General features: G+C 38.8%; 1 protein-coding gene across 2 annotated transcripts in view; it reads right to left on the reverse strand.

Moving 5' to 3' along the window:
- The window catches only part of ZDHHC17 (zinc finger DHHC-type palmitoyltransferase 17), a 94,408-nt gene extending 71,944 nt beyond the window's left edge, over positions 1-22,464 (reverse strand). For both annotated transcript variants that reach the window (XM_054506911.2, XM_054506910.2), the window contains exon 1: positions 22,236-22,464. In XM_054506911.2, coding sequence (XP_054362886.1) covers positions 22,236-22,328 — 93 coding nt within the window. In that variant the 5' untranslated portion in view covers positions 22,329-22,464. The remainder of the gene's footprint in view (positions 1-22,235) is intronic.
- Positions 22,465-24,108: the final 1,644 nt, after the last annotated feature.

Raw genomic sequence — 24,108 nt, forward strand, 5'->3', positions numbered from 1 at the left:
ATCTTCAATAAATGTACAGATAATATTAACTTTTAATTACAAATCTGCTATTACATATCAGATACATTTTCAACACATAAATATTTAATAATTTTAAATTGTATAATTTTTCCTTGATTTTTATGGGAACCAAGAAGCAACTTAATTGATACTTGCCAAGAAAAGTAATATGAATTTAAAAATACATATGTAGATCACTGTAACTTTTAAGAAAGCAGTAAATCCATTAGAAGCAGCTTGGTGTAATAGAGAAAGTCCTTGACTGGGAGGCTACTGAATTCAAAGTCTGCCACCTTCTTATCTAGGTTATACCCAGGGAGGCAATTCACTACTACAGGATTCAGGTCCCTTATTTGTAAAAAGAGAAGGATAAATAAGACAAGGACACAGTTCCTCTGAGGTGCCTCAAGGACCAACAACAGGGTGTCCAAGAGCTCTAAGGCTTAAGCCCTACTCTCAATTCATTTACTTCTTAAACAAAGGCCTGTGTGATTTATCCTATCTTTAGATACTGAGGTTTTGCATAAGATTAATTGAAAAAAAGATGCAGCTGCTTTTTTTAAAAAAAAGTTCAAAAACTACTAGATCACCAGTCCTCCAAGATGCCTTCTAAGGCTAACACACAATGATTTTCTATATTGGAGTAAAGAAAGTACAGCCATAGGAAGATCCTTAAAGTTATACCTAGTTAACAGCCAAAGGTTTTGTTTTGTTTTGATTTTTAAAGATTTTATTTATTTATTTGACAGAGAAAAAGAGCACAAGCAGGGCAAGAGCAGCAGAGGGAGAGAGAGAAGCCAGCTCCCTGCTGAGCAGGGAGCCTGATGCAGGGCTCGATCCCGGGACCCTGGGATCATGACCTGAGCTGAAGGCAGACGCTTAACCGACTGAGCCACCCAGGCGCCCCTAGCGATAATTTTTTATCCCCATCGGCTAGGAGCCGAAAGGAGGCATGCTCCAGTGGAATATAACCAATCAACTAGTTACCAAGTGTCCGTATGCAATCTAGTTAACTTTTTTTTAGAATGCTAGACCTATTAAATCTTTAGTTTACATTTATTTTTATTTTTAAAAAAGAGGGACGCAGCATTGACCAAAGAATCCTCTATGGCCCAGTGCTTATTATGTTTATTAATTAGCAACTGAATACAGATGTTTTATAAGTGCTCTAGCAGAAAAGGTTCTCTAAGAACTGATTCAATGGTAGAGTATTTCTGAAAGAATAAATGTGCAAGAAGAGTAAATTCAGGAATATTCAGGAAAAAAAAGGGTAAAGGAAGAGATATGTCCTACCACTGACTACAATATATTAGGAAGGAAACATACGCAAAAATAGGAGCAACGCAGTAATAAACAGGGCAATGGAATAGAGCTTGAAGAATGAGAATTAGAATCAGGAGGGAAAGATGTATTATTCAATAAATGGTATAAATGGACAAATGGCTAGCCATTTGGGATTAAAAAAATAATTTAGCAATCTGCAACATAAAGGCTGATATGCTTGCAGGAAAGATGTTAACAAATATAGCCAAAGATATAGTTTCCTTAATGGCAGATGATACTGAAATGTGTTTGAAAATAACAGGGCCACACAAAACAGAATTCAGGGCAGCATGAATGGAGGCTTCCCAGGTCAGCCACACTCCCATAAGAACATACAGATGCCTATGTGAGAAAAGGATAGGGTTCTCCTCGTGAGAAGGATGCATCTTCCTGTTCTTGGGGAATGTGTGCCCCTCCTGGACTCTCCTGACTGTTCTGGAAACTCTGGCCAAATACCAAGTCTAAGTAACTTGTTCAAAAGGCTCTAGGATTTTCTTCAATGTTTACTACAGGACAAGGTAAATTGCAGGTCAATTTCCCAGGCTTCCCAGAAATGTGACTATCTCCTGGCAGGACCAGGCTCCAGCCTACCTAATTCCCACCTCGCTCTTCATACATATGAGGTAACTTCCAGCCAGACCAAAGACTTAAATATAAGAATACTGGCAATAACAGTCCTAATGTAAGCAAAACAAAACAAAACAAAGCTCTGAGAAAAGCATGAATAACATCACATTTGACAAAATGGGAAAAGGATATGAAGATAATTCAACGGGGGCAAAATGTAATTGCCAGAGAGAGAGAGCACACATGCACATGCAAAAGAGATGAAAAAGACACCACAATTCCAAGTTAATTAAATAAATGCATTCCCAAACCCTCCCTCCAAAAAGAGGGAGAAATCAATTTAACAACATTCTAGCACACAAACATGTTACCCACAAGGCACATGTTACCTGCCTATCTCTGGTGCATAGCCCACACTACACAGAGAATTAGCAAGCCAGCAGGGATGAACTATATGCTTATGATGTGCACTGTGTAAATGTCTGCTGTCAGGTATCACTCTAATAAGGCAGACTCTGAATCGAGAAGTTAAATGTACTTAATTATATAATTTTGAGTCGTTCAAATTTAATTCCGTTAAATGTATGAGATAAAATTAGAGCACCATAAAGGGTTACTGACAAGAAGAAAGGAAAGGAAAAAAGGTCTATGCATACTTGACTTATTTTTAAGCCCCAACTAAAACTGACAAGCCAAATGTGAGAACTTAAAACCTGAGGTAGTGATGAACTAGATTCTATGTATACCATAAGGATTTTTTTAAAAGGGAATATCAATTATATATAACAAAAAGACAGCATAAGCATAAAACAAATACCAAGGGAACAATAAATAAGGAAAAGCAGTAGCCATCACATGATTATAAAAGGATTTAAAAAGTGTATTTAGTTAATACTGCCAGCAGATGGCACTACACTCAAGCCATAATGCTTTCTAACTTTTTTTTGATGCTCTCTCTTTAAGGGAAGTTAGACAAAAATGATTTGATTATAAAATGGAAAGATTAAGAATCAATTTTTTCAGTAAGCAACAGGTCCCATATATTATATATTCAGCTGCAGTTCCAGATCCCTGCCTAACACTACATGATTGCTGCTTCTAATAGAGTCCAACCTGACTCACAGGTTCTCATACTGGAGTAATACCACCACTGCCTCAATCCAAACTATCAAATTAATCTTGCTAGCTTCTAACAAATTTTAGAGTAGGAAAATGTTCATCATCACCTTTTAGCTTCTTTAAAAACTGGTTTCCACTTCATTTCCTTCTAGGATTAATCCACGCATATACAGATATTTGTAACAATATGCATAAATTTGGCATACATTTTTTTCTTTCCACAAGGCATTTGATGAACAAATGCCTATATGTACATTTTTCTCTCTCCCCTATCTCCTTAAAAATAAACTTTATTTTCAGGATTTTTATTTAGGATAATGTAAGATTTACAAAAACAATGCAGAGTTCTCATATTCTGCACACCCAGTTTCCTCTAGCATTAAGATCCAACATTAGCACCGCACATTAGTACCACATATTTGTTGCAATTAATGAACTAAGGAACTAATACTGATACATTATTAACTGAAGTCTATACTTTATTCACATTTCCTTAGCTTTTACATAATATCCTTTTTCTGTTCCAGGATCCCATCTATGACATCACACCACATTTTAAGTTGTCATGGCTTCCTAAGCTCCACTTGGCTATAACAATTTCTCAGACAGCCCCTTGACAGTTTTTTGAAGAGAGGTAGTCAGGCATTTTGCAGAATGACCCTCAACTGGGATTTGTCTGATTTTTTCTCATTATTGGTCTAGAGTTATGTGTTTTTAGGAGAAAGTGTTGTTTTCTAATTTAACCTAATTTTTACAATTTCTTTGAACACTGCTATAACAATCTTTATTTGTCCAAATATCTTCATGTAGTCTGTAATCATAGTACTCATTTTATATTCTTCCATTTTACATTTCTTCATACCATTATAGGTAGTTTTTGTAAGTAATGCTTTGAACCACTGCAAAATATTTAATTAAACATTTCCCAATCACTGAAAATTTAGGTTATTCTTACATTTCCTAACTAAACTCAGATGTTATTTCTTAGGCATTCCATTCTTCGTCTTCTAACAATCTCTTCACCACTGAACATAAGCTATGACAAGTCAAGAAGCCTATCTTAAATCAATGATGCACTCTCAGTGCTTAGCACAAACACAGCCTGGCATAGTATTTGGTTCCCTTAAAGGAAATTACAAAACAAATGGATGGATTTTCCCCACTACTAAAAAATACTACCTTTAACTCATTTAATATTTCTTCTTTTTAACTGGAATAAACTTCCTAAAGAGGATTCTTAAAGAGAATGAGTATTTTTATGGTTCTTGATACAATATGTAAATTGTTTTGCAAAAGGATTATACTTATAATCCCACCAGCATCGTATAATTAACCATTTCTCCATAAATTCGCTAGAACTACTCTTATTTGCATTGAATTCTTCCCCTAATTTAAATAAAGTAAATAATACTTGATGTATTATTTAATACTGGGTACCTGGATGGCTCAGTCGGTTAAGCATCTGCCTTAGGCTCGGGTCATGATTGGGTCCTGGAATGGAGCCCCATGTCAGGCTTCTTGCTCAGTGGGGAGTCTGCTTGTCCCTCTGCCTCTGCCCCTCCCACTCTCTCCAGGCACCCCCCCCGCCCCCCCCACCCTCCCACCCCTGCTCATGCACCTGCTCTTTCACTCTCTCAAATAAATAAAATCTTTAAAAAAAATACTTGATATTTTAACCCTTAATATAGTTTCCTATTCTATGTCATCTTTTGAGAATTGCCTGTTCTTATCCTTTGGCCATTTTATTCTATTTGAGGCCTGAAATTTGTTTAATAGATTTGAATCAGATTTTCACATATTGAGAAGATTAGATATTAACCTTTTTCATACTGATCTAAACACTTCTGTTGTATTTTTTGAGTTATTTATCCTTTCAATATATTTCAAGAATTATACTTTTTATACTCACATACAATCTTTTTCTTGGGCTTTTTGGTCTTGACTTTTACATTTAAATGCTACTGCAATCATTAGTGCTACCCATTAAATATTTCCAGTTCTCTTCCCAAGCACATAGCAGGATTATACACCATGGCCCCTTGAAAGTTAAGTGAGTCCAAGTGACTTTTTTTTTTTTTTAACTAATATAATATGAATAAAACAGACATGTTGCTTTCAGCGAACAGGTTTTAAGAGCCAGTATGCAATTCCTCATTCTCTTTCCCTCTACCATGGAAAATGGCAATATTCCAGAGAGTAATCAGTCCAAGTCCCAAAGCAGCCACTATCCGACCCACAATGCATGTGTACTGCACACTGACATGTAAGCCACTAAGACTTTAGCGTGACTACTCCAGAAAAACCTAGCCTAATCTGACCATACAACTCTGAGAATTATTTTGGTAAAGAGTATGCAATGGAGAGCTACCTAAAGCATTTTCATTGTATTTTGGAGCTTGATATCCAGGATAACCTCCACATCTCAAGACCTTTAATGTAATAACTAGTATACAGGAGTACTGCTAATGTTCAAATTTATCTTGTATCTGGACACATGGTTAAAAATATTAATTTGTTTTTTGATGATTTCTTTGAGTAGCCTAAGAATACAAGTATTCCAAACATTTACTCCTCCAAGTAAATGTGGTCTTTCACTTCCATGGCATATGACATTGGCAAAAACATCAAATGCAATATTGGGGAAAAAATGATGACAGTACATCCTTATTTCCTTACCTTTTTTTTTCCACTTTAAAAAGGCAATGCCTTTATTGTTTCTCCATTATATATAAAGTTGTTAAATAGTATTCAAATACATTCCAGAGAATGAGTAACATTGTACTTGGATATAAATACCCAGCCGACCACCACACCCTTTCACTATAAAATATGTCCAATTTCATATTTCACTTGAGATTAACTCTCAATTTTATCCTCCAACTATAGGATTCTGAAAAGCCTTCTTTTACTATTATCTCCTACTTGGCCTGAAAATCTTATGGAAGTCTCTCTCTACTTCTCTGCTTCCTGACCTTCACATACAGCCAACTCTTCTTAACCAGCAGCCCAAGCTCAAGTGCTGGCCACATTACCAACTTGGCACCCAAAAGCTAGGGCAGACATAAAATGTCCCATATGTGGCAAATCTGAGGAAGTACCTTTGAAGCACTCTAAGTTTTGTTTTTTAAATGTATGAGTCAAGTGCACATGTACAGTAAGTTTTAAATTTAATTACCAAATTGCAAATATGATGTCAAATAAACACTGAAAATCCTAAAAGAAGAAATGCAAAAATCCCATCTTCAATTGAGAATAAAGGCATTTATTAGGCATCCAGTTCAGTAGGCAATAGTTAATCAGGGAGTTCTGAGCAAGGAAATTACAGATTAGATATACAATTTTAAAAGATAATCTGATGTTTTTCCTCCTCACCATCTCCACAATATATTCTTCCACCTTCCCGTATAATTTATTAAAAGGCATTTCTAACTAGCAAAATGTTCACACTAAATCGCATTCAAGGCCCCAAAATTTCAGGTGCAATTAATTAGCTATTGAGTCTTACTACTTCTTTTTTTTTTTTTTTAAAGATTTTATTTATTTATTTGAGACAGAGAGAATGAGAGGGAGCGAGCATGAGAGGGGGAGGGTCAGAGGGAGAAGCAGGCTCCCCGCCGAGCAGGGAGCCCGATGCAGGACTCGATCCAGGGACTCCAGGATCATGACCTGAGCCGAAGGCAGTCGCTTAACCAACTGAGCCACCCAGGCGCCCCTCGAGTCTTACTACTTCTTTTCTCAAAACAAATCCATCACTTCTTTTTTGTCTTGCCTCTAAAATATCTTCTCAAATGGTCTATCCACCTTGCTCTTCCAATCACTCCCCTGCTTAAAATCCTTATAATCCTAAACAGAGTAAAGCGGTAACATTTCAGTAATCACGCAAAATTGCATGAACTGGCCCCAACTTACTTTTTCCAGCTTTAGTATCCACCATTTCCTTCTAAGCATCCTAAATGTTTATGTATAACAGCCATCCCAAGAAGTCTTGTATATTAAAAACCTCAGGGTCCTTTCACTCATGTTAGCTATTCCACTTAGAAGGCACACCCCATCTCAGATCTGGCAAACTTTTACAAATCCTTCAATTCACAATTCAAATGTCACCACAGCCTTCCTCGTTTCCCTCAGGACGAGTCAACAATCCAGTTTTCTGTGTTCCCAATGCTCTGCAAACAAATAATTACAGTACTGCGTGATGGTGTATTAGTTTCCCATTACAGCTATAATAAGTTACCACAAACTTAGTGGCTTAAAACAACACAAATATATCATCTTATAGTTCTGGAGGTCAGAAGTCCAAAATCAAACATCAGTATCAGAAGGTGTCAGCAGGGCCACACTCCCTCAGGAAGTACTAGGGCAGAAGCCATTCTTTGCCTCTTCCAGCTCTGGTAGCTTCCAGCATTCCTTGGCTTGTGGCAATATCACTCCAATATTCCAGGCCCACATCTCCAAATCTCTCCAGTCTGCTTCATATAACCTTCTGTGCATGTGTGTTCAAATCTCCCTCTGCCTCCCTTTTATAAGGATACATATGATTGTAATTAGAGTCCACCTGGCTATCCAAGATAACCTCCCCATCTCAACACCCTTAATTTAATTATCTCTGCAAAGACTCTTTTCCATTAATAATAATAATAATAATAATAGGTTCCAGGGATTAAGATTTGATCTTTGGGGGCCCATCATTCTGCCTACCACAGGACAGGAATAAAGATAGAAAAATGAGAAGTAAAGAGGCAAGTTCATATTATATAAGCTGGTGCTGACTGTAGTTTTCTCTTGGCTATCAAATACCCTCAATCATTGGTGATAATGTGGCTCTCTTCTGTGGAGCATTTTGAGAATTCTGAAATTCACCCCATAGAGATAAACAATAACTCTCTCCTTGACCAAACTTTGGTGAGAGTCCTCTGAAGTCTCTTCTCAACTAGGCCTCAACCTTGTCCTCCCATATCCTTACTGGGACTGCACAGTCCAGCTTTAGCAGCTCAGAGAGAAATTCCCATCCCTGATTTCTGATCATCCTGACCTGCTTTCAGCAAAAGTCCTATTAAGTCAGTTCAGCAAGAATCCCCCTATCCTTGATGTCTCCTCTTAGTATTTCCATCCACTGACCCCCCTCATTCTGCTTATTGGCTATAAATCCCCAATTGTACTTGCTATATTCAGAACTGAGCCCAGTTCTGTTCTTAGGGGCTGCTTCTCCCCCTATTGCAATAGTTCCTGAATGAAATTAATTTTTACCACTTTAACTACTGTCCAGCTCTGGTTTTCTTTGACAGAATCTCTGTAACATCCTCTGCTGTAGAAGAGGCGTTCTCCAGCTCACTTCTAAAAACTCCTCCTCAGCTCTTATGCTACTGGAGTTGCTTATACCAAGCAGGTAACTATCTTTTGGTAAGTTTCTTTCATGATGGCTCTAGCCTAACTAGCCTCTAAAGTGTTCACCTGGTCCAAAGGAAACAACTCAACATCACTACACAAACAGAGGAAGCCCTCTCTTCTGGCTTTTCCACTATAGGACTATTTTATGTATCCCTTACCTTTATGCTTCCCCAGGAAAGCAGCAGCGGCCCCCAGTCTCTGGGCCTTCAATAACTGCAAGGGACCCAAATCACACTTCTCCATGAATTCTCTAACACTCCACTAAGACAGCATCCCAGCAGGCATCCAGCCATAGACACATTTTCCCTCCTGAAAAGTCCCCCAGTCTTTCAAAGAAATTGTTTGCAACCTGCATAGAGGACAATACAAACACTACAGCATTCCCTTTTGGATTAATAACCCTTCAAAGAGCCCTTCCTCTCAATTAAGTCTCCCTTTATTTTGTATAAGCTGGAGGTAACACAGTTCCAGGACAAATCATGGCCATTTCCCAGCAAGTTCAGCATCTCTGTTTACACCGCAGGGATCCTTTGTCAGCTACTGTCCTCAGCTTTGAGCTCCAGGAAAAATGCTTAGATGACACAAAAAAAGTCCCACTTAATATCCTGTTATACAAAAGTATATCATAAATTACTTATTCTTTCTTACCTAGTATTTTTCACTTAACATTATGTTTCTGAGATTTTTCTGTGCTGATACATGTAGTTCAATGCAACTCCTAGATGGTACACTGTTATATGAATAAACCATATCCAGTTTCCTACTGAGACTTTTTGCTACTATAAACCATACTACAATGAACAATCTTATACAGATCTCACCTGTAAAAGTTTCTCTAGGGTAAGCACCTAGTAATAGAACTTTTGGATAAAAAGATTTTAGTATCTCCAACTTCCCTACCATTAAATTGCTTTCTAAGGTGGTAGTACCAACTTAAACTCTCACTAGTAATGTCTGAGTTTTCCTTTCACTATATTTAGATTTACCTTGAGGAAATATGATGGGTACCAAATTACACCTTGTTTTAATCTGCATTTCCCTGAAGCAAAGAAAATTTATCCAGGAGAAATCAACTCTATTGATGCTGATGAAAACTCAAGAAGGCTAAGGACCACATGCTGACCACTGGATTTAGCAATCTAGATGCTGCTTTACTTTGACAAGGTGGGGCACATGCCAGGCTGGATTGATTAAAGAAAATTTGGGAAGGAAAGGAACTGGGAACAGCAAATATAAGTAACTCTTCTGAGGAGTTTTGCTATAAAGAAGAGCAAAGAAATAGGGCAGAAGACAGAAGGTAAGTGGGATCAAAGAAAGTATGGTTTGATTTTGGGATTTTTTTTTTTTTTTTAGGATGGGAGAAATGATCGTTAGTAGATATAATCTGATAAAGCCAAAAACTGATGGTGGAGGAGTGTGAGAACTGCTGGAGAGATGCCGTAAGTCAGCCTGAGAGAAGAGAAATTAGTGTAACCAAACATATACAGTACTTTTACGTTGAAAACCACAAAACACTGATGAAAGAAATCAAAGAAGATCTAAAAAAACAGACAGACATACCATATTCATGGATTGGAAGACTTAATATGGTAAAGATGTCAATTCTCCCCATACTGATATATAAACTTAATGCAATTCCTATCAAAATCCTAGCAAGATTTTTTGTAGATATAGACAAGATTAATTTAAAATTTATATGGGAAGGCAAATAAAGTAGTTAAATAATTTTTTAAAAAATGAATAAAGAAAGCAGGTACTCATTTTCAAGACCTATTATATAGCTACAGTAATCAAGATGGTATACTATTGGCTGAGGGACAGACACATAGATCAATGAAGCAGAACACAGAACCCAGAAATAAGCACACACAAATATGCTCAACTGATCTCTGACAACAATGTAAAAACAATTCAATGGCGGAAAGATAAGCTTTTCAACAAATGGTACTGAAGCAGCTAGACATTTACAGGCCACAAAAAGCCCAAAACACAAAAAACCTCAACCTAATTCTCACACTTTATGCAAAAAATAACTGATCCTGAACTTTAGTGTTACCTGTGAAACTATAACTGTAAAAAAGAAAAAGAAAATCTTTGAGATCTATGGCTAGGGAAGGAGAATCTTAAGAATTAAAAAAATACAGCCCATAGGGGCGCCTGGGTGGCTCAGTTGGTTGGGCGACTGCCTTCGGCTCAGGTCACGATCTTGGAGTCCCGGGATCGAGTCCCGCATCGGGCTCCCTGCTCAGCAGGGAGTCTGCTTCTCCCTCTGACCCTCCCCCCTCTCATGTGCTCTCTCTCTCTCTCTCTCTCTCTTTCAAATAAATAAATAATCTTAAAAAAAAAAATACAGCCCATAAAGGTAAAAACTTATAAACTGGACCTCATCAAACTTTAAACTTATGCCATGAGAAAGATCCTACTGAGGCTGAAAAGACAAGCTGACAGACTGGGAGAAAATATCCGCAAGCCAAGACAAAGAACTAGTGTCTAGGATATATTAAAAACTCAACAGTAAAATAAAAAATCAATTGAAAAAAAGTGGCAAAAGGCATTGTTATGGGCTGAACTGTGTCCCCCAAAATCCATTTGTTGAAGCCAAGATGCCAGTACCTCAGAATGTTACTGTATTGGGAACTAAGCCCTTTAAAGGGGGAATTAAGTTTAAATGAGGTCGCCAGGGTGAGTCCCAGTCCAATCTGACTGGTGTCCTTAAAGGAAAAGGATATCTGGACACAGATACCAGGGGCACTGTGAGCACAGAAAAAAAAAAACCATGTGAGGACACAGCAAGAGGGCAGCCATTTATAAGCCAAAGAGTGGGACCTCAAAAGAAACCAAACTGGCTAATACCTTGATCTTAGACTTCCATCTTCCAGAACAATGAAAAAATAAATTTCCATTACTTAAGCCACCTTGTGTGTGGTATTTCTATGCTCTAGCAAACTAATACAAAGAGACATTTCACCCAAAAGGATATAAAGATGGCAAATAAGCACATGAAAACATAGTATCATTAGCCATTAGGGAAATACAAATTAATACCACAATGACTTATCATCATCTACTATTCAAATGGGCTAAAATCAGAAAGTATCAATACCAAATGCTGGTGAAAATGCAGAGATCAGATTACTCATACACTGCTGACTGAAATGTAAAATGTACAACCACTCTGGAAACAGCTTGACAGTTTCTTGAAAACACTGACATACAACTACCATATAACCCAGTAATTGCGCTCCTGGGTATTTATTCCAGAGAAATGAAATCTTTTTTCTTAAGATTTATTTATTATTTTAGAGACAGAACATGTGCATGGGGAGGAGGGGCAGAGGGAGAGGGAGAGAATCTTAAGCAGACTCCATGCCCAGGGCAGAGCCCAATTGGGGCTCAATCTCAAAACCCCAAGATCACGACCTGAGCTGAAATCCAGAGTCAGACACTTAACTGATTGGACCACCCAGGTGCCCCATGAGAACTTATTTTTACTTTACCTGTACACAAATGGTTAAAGAAGCTTCATTTATAATAACCAAAACTGGAAACAATCCAGATATCCTTTAATAGGTAAATGGTTAAGCAAACTGTAGTACATCCATATACTACCCAGTAATAAAAAGGAACAAACTAATGACTGACTGCTACAACCAGACGAATCTCCAGAGAATTATGCTGATTGAAAAAAAGCCAATCCCATAAGGTTACATACCACTATGATTCCATTTAAATAACATTCTTAAAATTAGAAAACCATAGAAATGGATAACAGATTAGCATGGTATACAAGGGCAATACGAAGGATCTCTGTGGTATGAAATGTTCCATATCTTTACTGATTCACTATCAATCTCCTGGTTGTGATATTATACTATAATTTTGCAAGGTGTTACCACTGGGGGATCCTGTGTAAAGGGTACACAAGATCTCTTTGTACTTTTTCTTACAACTGCATGTGAATCTAAACTATCCCAAAATAAAAAGTTTAACTTAAAAATTATCAACTTAAAAATGTTAAATTTGCACAATTTATCATAAATAAAATATGCCTTAACAAAAAAAGTTATGCAGTAGAAAATATTTTTAAAAGGCATACATAAAAAGCCATCCAGATCAGTGTTGTCCAACAGAACTTTCTGCAATCAGATTTATTTGAGAGAGAGAGAGCATGAGAGGGGAGAGGGTCAGAGGGAAAGGCAGACTCCCCACCAAGAAGGGAGCCCGATGTGGGATTCTGACAGAGCTTTTCAATTATATAGTCAAAAATAATTTGTGTTTTGACCTATTAAATTATATGGCAGAATATATATGAGGATTACGGGGTTGGAGTCAGAGAGAGAGTTTAGGTTAATATAAGCTGCCAACTACTAATGACGTGAACCCGAATAAATTACTTCACCCCTCTGACTCTGCGTCCTAATCTGTAAACAGTTCAATATCTGCTTTGCAGAACTGTAAAAAGTAAATGAGCAGAATACTGAAATAACTTCAAAATGTCCTTCAGTAGGTGAATGAATAACTAAACTATGGTGCACCCACACAATGGAACATTATTCAGCATTAAAAAGATGAGCTGTTGAGTCATGAAAAAACATGGAGGAAACTTAAATGCATATTACTAAGAAGCCAATCTGAAAAGGCTACATACTATATGATTCCAATTACATGACATTATGGTAAAGGCAAAACTATGGAAACAGTAAAAAGATCAGTAGTTGCCAGAGTTACAAGGAGGGAGGGATGAATATAGATGGAGCACAGAGGATTTTTAGGGCAGTGAAACTATTCTGTATACTACTGTAACAATGGATATATGTCATTATACATTTGTCAAAACCCAAAGAATATATACCAAAAGTGAACCCTAATGTAATGTATGAACTTTGGGTGATAATGATGTGTCAATGTAGGTTCATAACAAATGTAACTCTGATGCAGGGGAAGGTGGTGCAGGTGTGGGGGACAACAAGTATATGGGAAATCTTTATACTTTCTGCTCAGTTTTGCTGTGAACTCAAAACTGATCTAAAAAATAGAGCCTATTAAAAAAAACTTCAAGAATTTTTTAAAAAGTAAATGAGGGCATTTGCAATCATTGCTAACCAGTGCCTGGCAAATAATAGTCAATCAACTTCATGACTGTATTATCACTTTCACATTGCGCTGCACTATAAAAAAGGAGCAATTGAGTTCAAGCAGTTTAAACCTGGATTCTAATTCAGTTCTGCCACTTACCAACAAGTAACTTTCTCTATGCCTCCATTTCCTCATTTGTAAAATAGGTATAAAAAAGTGTGAGAATTAAATGAATGAATATATATGCAAAACTGTTCAGGATAGTGACTAGCTCATAGTCATAATTTGATAAATGTTAGCAATTACCATTATTGTTATCAAACCAAAGAGATAACATGAAAAGCATACAGTACAATGTTTCATACATTAAATGTCAAATCAGCTTCCTTCCTCCTCCTGTAGTAAAACTTTTCCCACATATCAAGTATGTATCAATGAATGGAGAACAAAATATGAGAGAGTTTTATAAGAATCATCTCTGGAACTTCTTCAAAATATACATACCACAAATCCACATACTAAATTAGAAACTTTAAGAGGTGTGCATGGAAATAGATGTATTCTAACAAAGTTCTCCATAAGATTCTAATACACACACACACACACACACACACACATATTCTTAGTTCACCCAACCCATCTCCCACACAAATCCAGTTCTGATAAAGTTATTGAATATCAGTGACTAATGGGATTCCATGCACTGAAACATATATTTTAATATAAATTTCTTGGAGTTTCTTTGTATTGTCCCAATAAGGGGCTGACAAATACAACCCACAGGTCAAATCTGGCTCACTACCTGGTTTTACATATAAAGTTTTATAGGAACACGGCACACCCAATCATTTCCATATTGTCTTTGGCTGCTCTCATACAACCACCACAGGGCTAAGTAATTGCTACAGAGACTATATGGCCCACAAACTTGAAAATATTTACTACGTGGCCTTTACAGAGTTTCCCAACTCCTGGTCCAGATTATTCATACAGAACGCTATTCAGTAACTCTACTAGAACATTTGGCATTAAGAATGAGTTCAATGTAATTACAACATCTCTTAAAGCATGTAAAAAACTAGATGACAAAACAAAGCAAATAAACAGTTCTTTCACTTAAGAATATAGAGGACAGAAATAATTTTGCCTGCTAGCGTTCCTTCTTTAAGGAAACCGTTCTCCCCCCAAGTCCAACCAAGAGATCTTAGCAAATTAGAGGCCCTATTTCATGGTCATAAGAGTGGAAACAACCTAAATAAGGAAAACGCAGTGCCACTTCCCACCATGGAATAAGGCAAGACATGCAGTCCCTCTCTAATGGTTAGTTAAAATTTGAGATATATGGGGAAAAAAAAGTCAGCATCCATGTCGCCACTATAGAGAAGAAAGAAGCTGCTCTACCTTAGGAGAAAATAGAGCTGAAATGCAGAGATGAGACTAGATAGAAAACAGAGTCTTGGTGACATTCTCGGCTCAAGTTCCAGGTATCCTTGAGCCCAAAAGCATCCCTGCCATCCTAAGTTAGGGTTATGTAAATCAGTAACTTCCCTTTTTCCCAAGTAAGTTTTAAAAGGGTTTGTAATTCAAGGATTCTTTTTTTTTTTTTTAAGATTTTTTATTTATTTATTCATGAGAGACAGAGAGAGAGAGAAGCAGAGGGAGAAGCAGGCTCCCAAGGAGCAGGGAGCCCGATGCGGGACTCGATCCCAGGACTCTGGGATCATGACCTGAGCCGAAGGCAGACGCTTAACCATCTGAGCCACCCAGGTGCCCCTGTAATTCAAGGATTCTAACACAACAAGCAACTTCTCTCTTTAGCTCACAGAAGGGTTTATTTTTTTCGTTTTTCATGAAAATAGGGATAGTTTTGCTCATCCCTCATTAAATCCTTCGTAAGTTAACAAATGTTGGTAATACAGAAACTTATTTTTAAAAAATTGAGAAGGGAGGGGTGCCGGGGTGGCTCAGTTTATTATCTGCCTTCGGCTCAGGTCATGATCTCAGCGTCCTGGGATGGAGCCTCCCCACATTGGGTTCCCTGCTCAGCGGGGAGTCTGCTTTTCCCTCTCCCTCTGCACCTCCCCACTTCATGCATGCACTCTCTCAAATAAAATCTTTTTAAAAAATTTGACAAGGGTACAGTACAGTAACATCTCAATCAGTAGTTACTATTTTTCACTTGATTTTTCCTAGTATTAAAGAACTGATTTTTAGGGTGCCTGGGTGGTTCAGTTGGTTAAGCGACTGCCTTCGGCTCAGGTCATGATCCCGGAGTCCCGGGATCGAGTCCCACATCGGGCTCCCACTCAGTGGGGAGTCTGCTTCTCCCTCTAACCCTACCCCCTCTTGGGCTCTCTCTCTCTCTCACTCTCTCTCTCTCTCAAATAAATAAAAAATCTTAAAAAAAAAAAACTGATTTTTAAAAATATAACCTATTTAACATATATGAAAAAAAAAAAAACAACCCATACTTCAGGTACACTTATCCCCCTTATCTCCATCTCCTCAATAATAATCATTGATAATCAGAAAGACAAGCTTAAGACATTATAATATTGTGATTTACCAAAGATTCTAATTTAGTGCTTATTAACCCTAGAAAATGCAATAATCATATGACAAATTTTCACCAATTAAAACAAAAGCAAAAAATAATATCCCTTTATAACTCAGAAAATTAAGTTCTTTGCAATATCTCCTTTACTGAAAGCTGAAGTTTCACACTTTCAAATTAGCTGCCTGTGTAGTTCTTTTTTTTTTTTTTTTTTAAGATTTTATTTATTTATTTGAGAGAGAATGAGAGAGCACATGAGAGGGGGGAGGGTCAGAGGGAGAAGCAGGCTCCTCGCTGAGCAGGGAGCCCAATGCGGGACTCGATCCCGGGACTCCAGGATCATGACCTGAGCCGAAGGCAGTCGCCCAACCAACTGAGCCACCCAGGCGCCCCTTAAGGATATTTTAATAGAAGATATTATCCTACCACTGGAAAATTATTATACTGGATGAAAATTTTATTTGTATATTTTATAAATACAATATCACCTTGAATCAAATTTTCAAACTCCAAAGTTTAAAGTATTTGATATTCAATTTTAAATTACCTATCTGTACTAGAATCTAATTACAAAATAATACTAGAGTTAGATGATGCTGTGAAAGAGCACTTCACATAACCCTGATATTGAAATGCTTTTTGGATTATGTGGTTGTAAGAGGTTCTGTTAAAAAGCACACTGTATCAAGATGCCTTAACTAACAAATCCTAACTATCCTAACATAACCTTAGGATACTCTCTAAAGGAAAAGAGTTTTGCCATGGGTTTTTAATTTTTAACAAAATTTTAACAAGCTCACTTTTGTCTACTGTGAGGGATCTATCTGAAGGCCTACAGTTAATCTTTTGTCATTTTGCAATGCCTTATTTTATATTCCCCATTACTTTGTAGCCTATCAAAGCATCAAGATCATACTTAGATGTTCAATAAACTCTCCTCATAACAAAGCACACATTTTTAAGAAAATTTAAGAAAATTAAAATCAAAATAAGAAAAAAGCTAATAATAAAGTCCTCTGCCCATCCTCTCCTCAATCCCCAATTTTAATTATCTTAGCTACTTAGTTGCCTCCATATCCAGTTTATGTATACTACTTTGCTTAAGAATTACTAACTTCTTACCACAACATTAATACTAACATGTATTGTGTTACTAAGCGCCAGACTCAACTTTATATATATTATCTAACTTAACCTTGACAACAACTTCATGAGGTAGGTGCTATTATACTCCCATTTTAGTCTGGAAAATTAGGACACAGTTCAGTAACTTGCCCAGGGTCACATAGCTAGTAAGTGGCAACACTAGGATTTAAACTCAAGCAGCCACACTTTTAATCTATATCTTCTTAAATCTACCCACTCCACAGTCCATTCTTAATAAATACTTTTGGGATGATGGTCTCAAACTAAATCAAAATAATGAGCAAAATTAAACAAAGAAGTCAAAACTGTTACAAGTGGCATTTCTCACAGCCAAATATTATTTTTTGGTTTACAGGTCAGTAGTTTTCAACTTTGGCTTTTGCCACAATCTATGATGTCACCAATTAGTTGCATTTTCATTTTATATCTATTGATTCAGTGGTTACTAGACTTAAGGTACAGTATTTTTAAATCTAAATTACAACTACATGACCTATAGCATTCTTCCTGAATAAAAAAAGGCATCAGATTCTAAAGACTTCCAGAAAGACATGTTTTAAAGATAAAGAGTATGCCAGTAACCTATCAGAAGAAGAAAAACAATTTTCAAAGGAATTTTCTATCTATTTTCTGAAAGCAAATGATTTATTTATGTGTATACATGTATATCTCTAATTATAGGGCAAAAAATAGTAATGGAAAAAGGCAAAATCATTTTCACTAAAGAAAAACTTCAAAAAAGAGATTTTATAAAATCTGATGGCAAGAGAAGTAGTAATACTTTGGCTTCACGTTTTTTTTGTTTGTTCTGGTTTCGTTTTTTTAAGATTATATTCATTTATTTGACTGAGAGAGACACAGCGAGAGAAGGAACACAAGCAGGGGCAGTGGGAGAGGGAGAAGCAGGCTTCCCGCGGAGCAGTGAGCCCAATGGAGGGCTCGATCCCAGGATGCTGGGATCATGACTTGAGCTGAAGTCAGACGCTTAACAGCTGAGCCACCCAGGTGCCCTTGACTTAACGTTTTAAACAAAGGAAAAACAATGAGACATGAATATGGACAAAATTAATGTGAAGCAAAAAATGTTGCTATTTTTAAAAAGAGAGAAACTAGAGAAAAGGCAGTAACAGAAGTTTTGAAATTGATTAAAAAGGGAAGCAAACAAGAGATGAAAGCCCTAGATAATCTAGGCAATCCAGTTCAAAGCTCTGAGTCAGATCTTGCTGAAACAGAGAGCCCCTATAATAATACTCTGGCAAAAGGAGGTATTGTGGCCTCATTCAATGAAAGAGCTAGGACGGCTTACTGAGGATATACTAGTAGATGAAACGGAAGAGTGGTGATAGCAAGTCAGCTGGATTGTAGACCAACATATGGTCTCTATCTCCCTGCTGAAGTCATTCTTCTAACCATTCGAGGGGACAGAAATCTGACACTGCTTATAGGCTAATCAATTCAGCACTTATTTGGCTTCTGTTAAGTGTTTCACATATGTATATATTCCCAACTAGATGATTAACTTCTGGAGAGCAGAAGCTATCCTATCCTAGCTATTTTATTTTCACCCATATAACCTAGCACAGTACTATGCATATAGTAGATGCTCAAACCTACAATCACAACATTAGAGTTAAAAGAAATCTTAAGAGATCTAGTCTAGCCTCTTTCTTTTTATCTGAGATCAGGACCTGAGCTGAGATTAAGAGTCGGACGCTTAACCAACTGAGCCACTCAGGTACCCCTAGCCTATCTCAAAAGCAAAGAAACTAAGAGTAGTTAAATGTCCAATAGCCTAAAGTCACAGAGGTAGGATTAACATCCCTAATCCCATGATAAGCAGTTCATCTTTTTCCAAATAGCCTCTAATTTCTTCCATTATGATAAAATGAATAATCACCTACTTCATCAGAAAACAAAGTAATAGCACCAGTATTCACTACATGCTAGGACTTTCAGAAGGCCAGATCTGCTTGGCAGCCTATGTGCCTTGGTCTGGGATGACTGCTTTATAAACATTATATAAACATTTATAAACATTATTTTTTTTACTTAATACAATAAATACTCTAAGAGGTATTAACCCAATTTTACAAATGTAAATTGACCATGATAACAGCAAGTGGCAGAACCCAGATTCTGTTTGTCACCAGTGGCTCTTAACCACTATCCTATACCACCTCTCGTTGAATTTAACACAAAAATCCCAAAGTCTCAAGAGTCCAGCACAGTACCTGACCCAAACAAAATAAAGAAATGTTTAAAAGACTGACTAAATGGATGGGTCATTTAATTAATTAAAAAGTAAGGTTCTCTCACAGTAAATACCTCTAAAAAGAAGGTTTCACTGTTCATCTAATTACATAATCCCCTGAGAAAGGGTTTAATAGTGAGCAGTTTGCATACTAACAGAAGATTTAAAGAATGGCTAATTTCCTTATCCTACAAATAATTCAACTGTTCAACAAATATTAAGTGAGAAACTATTTTTGTTTCTCCTCAGTGTTAAATTCGAAGATAAGTAAAATAAAACTTTTTCCTACAAGATTCTATTCCATAAATTAAAACCCACACAAGTCTCTAAACTACTTACCAAAATCAAAATACATGTGGTACATCTCCCTCCTTCTTTGGTAGAGGAAAAAGAAATAACATTAACTGAACACCTACAATGTGCCAGTTCTTAATCCTCAACATACAGTCTCGCTTAATCCCTTACAGCTAACTGAACTGGGCCACATCTCCATTTCTGATGAACAAATTTGGGCTTTAAAAGATTAAGTACTTGTCTCAGGTCCCTTAGCTAATTACTACAAATTACAGAATTGGAACCTAAGTCTGTCTGACCAAAAGTCTATGTTCTCTTCTAAAAGAAGTTAAAAGTATTATTTTATTTGCTCACCAAAGCATAGAATGGGTTTCTTTCCAAGGGACACTGAAAACACTGCTTATTTTAACAACAAAAAAAGAATACATTATCACAATCCTCACAATAGCCTATTAGTCATTATCATTTCATACTATTATTATAAAAGATGAAGCTAGAACTCAGAGAAGTAGCTTGCCCAAGAACATACTGCAAGGAAGCAGAACTTTACCAGATCTGCACCAGGTGTGCATGCAACACTAACCACAGTAATAATGCAGAAAGACCTTAGCTCTTATAATTCTAAGCTTAAGATGCAAAACATCTAAATTAATCAGACCTTGTGTTTGCTAGGTGAAAAAGAATGGTAGGGGCGCCTGCGTTGCTCAGTCGTTGGGGGTCTGTCTTCGGCTCAGGTCATGATCCCATGGTCCTGGGATTGAGCCCTACATCCGGCTCCCTGCTCAGAGGGAAGCCTGCTTCTCCCTTTCCCACTCCCCCTGCTCATGTTCCCTCTCTGGCTGTGTCTCTCTCTGACACAAGAAAGAAAGAAAAAGAACAGTAGATATCACTTGTATCAACTTCCACTTTCAATGATAAGCCTATCTTCTAATAATATTCTTTAAATAGCAACCTGAAGACTGGTCTCTAAATTTCAAGCCTACAGGCCATTTCATTATTACAAGCAATATCTCTCTGGATTTGTTACCAGTTAAAATTATTCCTAAAATACCAAACAATGTATTATTTCACAAAGCAAAGGTTTGTTAAAAGAACAGTATGTTAAAATACATAAAATCAACATTTAAGTATTTGAAACTTTCACAGGAATAGATGAATAGAAATATTCCTTAGCAATATTTTCAATGCATCATCTGAAAACTTTATTTCTTGGCATATTTTTAAGGCCTAAGTGTGAACTAAAAGAAAGGATGCGTCCAATGCCAGTTCTAAAAATGGTACTACCTTGGTCACAAAAATATTTAGTTTTACTGTACAGCTCTGTTTCTCAGGAATCCAGAGGAGCCTTTTCTATTGAGAGTGGCTCAAGCATATTCCTAAGGAACAGTCCCATCTGTTTCTGGTAAATCAAAGTGATGAATAAGAGGGTGGTTGAGTATTAATATATAGCATGTTTAAGTGTGCGTCTTTATTTACATTTTACTAAATAATAAAAACATGCTTTAGCCCAAAATTCAGAAATAAGCAGAATCATTCTACTGCAAAGTAACCAGGTAGAGACTTCCATGTTTGTTCCCCCCACTACAACACAAAGGTTGTCTTCTTCCCTTAGCCTCATAAAAACTACAGGAGTTCTTCAGGAAGCTTTGCCACTGCCTGATCCGCACCTAAGTGTGGATCATTAAAAACTTGAATGTATCACAAATTACTTCCAGTACTGAACTAGCACTAGCTCAGCTATAAACTAAGAGGTAAACAAGTACAGAATGTGACTGATCCTGGAGCGGGGCACTGTTTACTTACATGGGAAGATACTCATGTTGTGATGGGAAACGTGTTGCACTGTCCTCCCCTGGCTCCAAAAAACAAACAAACAAAACAAAAAAAAAAGGTACTTTGACAAGCTAGTGTAATCGGGGGTCTATTCCCCAAAGTTCTGACCTCTCTCTTTAATCGCTTAAAGACAGACGCTCAAATAAGGACACAAGGTGCCCGAGGTGCTGCCTGTGGCATAACCTGGAAGGACACCACTTTATCCAAAAACTGTGTTCTCCCCCCACAGTGATGAGCTAAATGGGAGGAACAGATACTGTCATTCACCCTAGCGAAGCAAAAGAGAAGAAATCAAAACCAGACGCGCTCCCTCCTCGCCCCCGAGAAGCTTGTAGCAGGACTAGGGGCGTAAGTTGCGGTTCCAAACCAGCACCAGGCCCCCGTTGCCTGTGCACCCGCGAGCAGCGTGGCGACAGAGCAGAACCATCAACATCTCCACCTCTGTCCTCTAGGCACAGCCAGGGACCGCGTCCCAGAGCCCGCCCCGACCAGGCCCGCCCCGCTATCTCCACCCCGTTATCCGCTCGCAGCTGCGCTCGGGCCTGGATTTGCCTCCCCGCCCTCCCCAACTTCGGCACGTTCCACTACCCCGACACGGTTAGGCCACAGCCCTCCGCAAGTCGGGGGGGCAGGGGAAAGGTCGGGGCCCGAAGGGCGAGGAATGCGCTCGGTGCGGTCCCTCACCTCTGGATGGAGAAGGGGCACGCAGCCCGCTTCGGTATCGTACTCATCCGGGCCGTCCGCCATCTTGGTATTAAATCCCTCCTCCCGCTGCATGCCGGGAGAAAGCGTTTCACCCTCGCGGGGCTCGGGCGCGGCGGAGGGCACGCGCGAGGGCGAGCTCGAGCCCCGCCGGAGGCGATGCGGCCGCCTCCTCCGCCTCCTTCCCCTCCCCCCGTGCCGCCCCCCTTTGCCCCCACCCCACTCTGAGGGCGGGGGTCCCTGCGCGCGTGCGCGCGAGCCGGGCCGGCCCCGAGCGGGAGCGCGCTCTGCTGCACTGCGCGGGGCCAGACTGGCGGAAGGCTCTGGGCGTGGGCAGCGCGGCCCGGGGGCGGGCCTCGGGCACGAGGCAGATGTGCGCCACTGTCCGCTCGAGGGAGGCGGCCGAGGGACGACTCGGTAACGCGGGAAAGCTGGCCGCCCGGTGGGAGCAAGACGAAGCTGCGGCACCGCGTAGCGGAGAACTGGGGGCCTCGGGCTGCCGAGGCGGCGCACGCCCACGAGCACCTTGTCCGGCTCCGAGACCCCCGGGACTCCTTCGCAGAGACCGGGGCGGAACCTTCACCAGGCTCCAGGTACAAGGCTTTGGACTTTTAGGCTTGAATCCAGACGTGCATCGCTCCTGAAGACTACAGACGCGCCCCCTTTCTCCACACTCAAAAAGATCATCCCGCAATTCATGCCTCCGGGGGGCGCTCGGAAAAACATGGGTGAAGCTTGAGGCTTCCTCCTAGAGAAGCCTTTTTTAAATGACCCAACCTGCCTTCGTTGGTCTTGAATTAACTGAATTAACAGTAACTACATAAAAAATTTACACCCTCAAAGCCCACACACCCCCATCTGCTACATTTTAATGTAACCCAGGAATGCAGAGCGGGAGTCATTTAAACTGAATTCGCTGAAATTCGAACCCGATAAAACGATTAAAGCCATTTTTAAACGGATATTAGGGCTCTATGATGGGGGTGGGGGGAATTCCTTCCTAGAAATGTGCTGATGGAACAATTATAGAAAAGATGTATCTCTGCTTTTAGCTATTAAGAACTGTAAATCTAAACTGCTCAGAGAAAGACTTAGGAGACATCACGAAATATGCCTATTAGAGAGATTCTGATACTAACCTGTTTCCTGTTAAAGCCACATCAGCCAAGACCACCGGGAAGAAGCCTGCCATCTGATAAGGTCAGATTTATGTGTAAATCAGGAGGAAGGGCACTCCAGAGGAAGCGTGGGGACCACGGGAAAAGGGAGGATGAAGTGTCTTTTGTAAGGTTTAGGTTCCCGCCAAAGGGAGTCAGGAGGATCTAGGGAGAGCGAGTACCAGTTCTGGATTGGACGCTGTTTGTGAGGTGGGATTAGGAAAAGCAGGGATTAACTGGGGATTGGATGCTATCATGAGGAGAGGACCGTTCACTAATTGGGTGCACCCAGCAATAAATAAAAATAGCTGAATAGCTAATAATAGCTAGCTATTAGCTATTAAAGAACTAGATATTAGCTAGAGATTAGCTATTAAATAGCTAGAGAGCTAATAAATAGCCTTGGCGTCATTGGTAAGAGAGCAGTATCACTCAGATAGGTGGATACAGCTTTTTACAGCTGCTGCATGGCCGTGGGAAGAACAAGATTCTCTGTTAACTGCAGCTGGTGTATCTGTCTGTCCTCCCAGCACTGCTGCTTTTTCTCCTTTCAGTCTGAGCTGATTTTAATTCTTTGGGTCCTAGCCCAAACGAAAAATTTTGGTTTGACTCTTTCACTCAGCATGCAGAACTAGACAGAATTAGGGTTCTCCCTTTGGCGCTCCAAACTGCTTTTAGATGCATTTTAACATGGACAG

This window comes from Mirounga angustirostris, unplaced genomic scaffold (genome assembly GCF_029215605.1).
Source record: "Mirounga angustirostris isolate CCGP_5_RB_7025 unplaced genomic scaffold, mMirAng1.0.hap1 SCAF_5, whole genome shotgun sequence".
Classification (NCBI taxonomy): Eukaryota; Metazoa; Chordata; class Mammalia; order Carnivora; family Phocidae; genus Mirounga; species Mirounga angustirostris.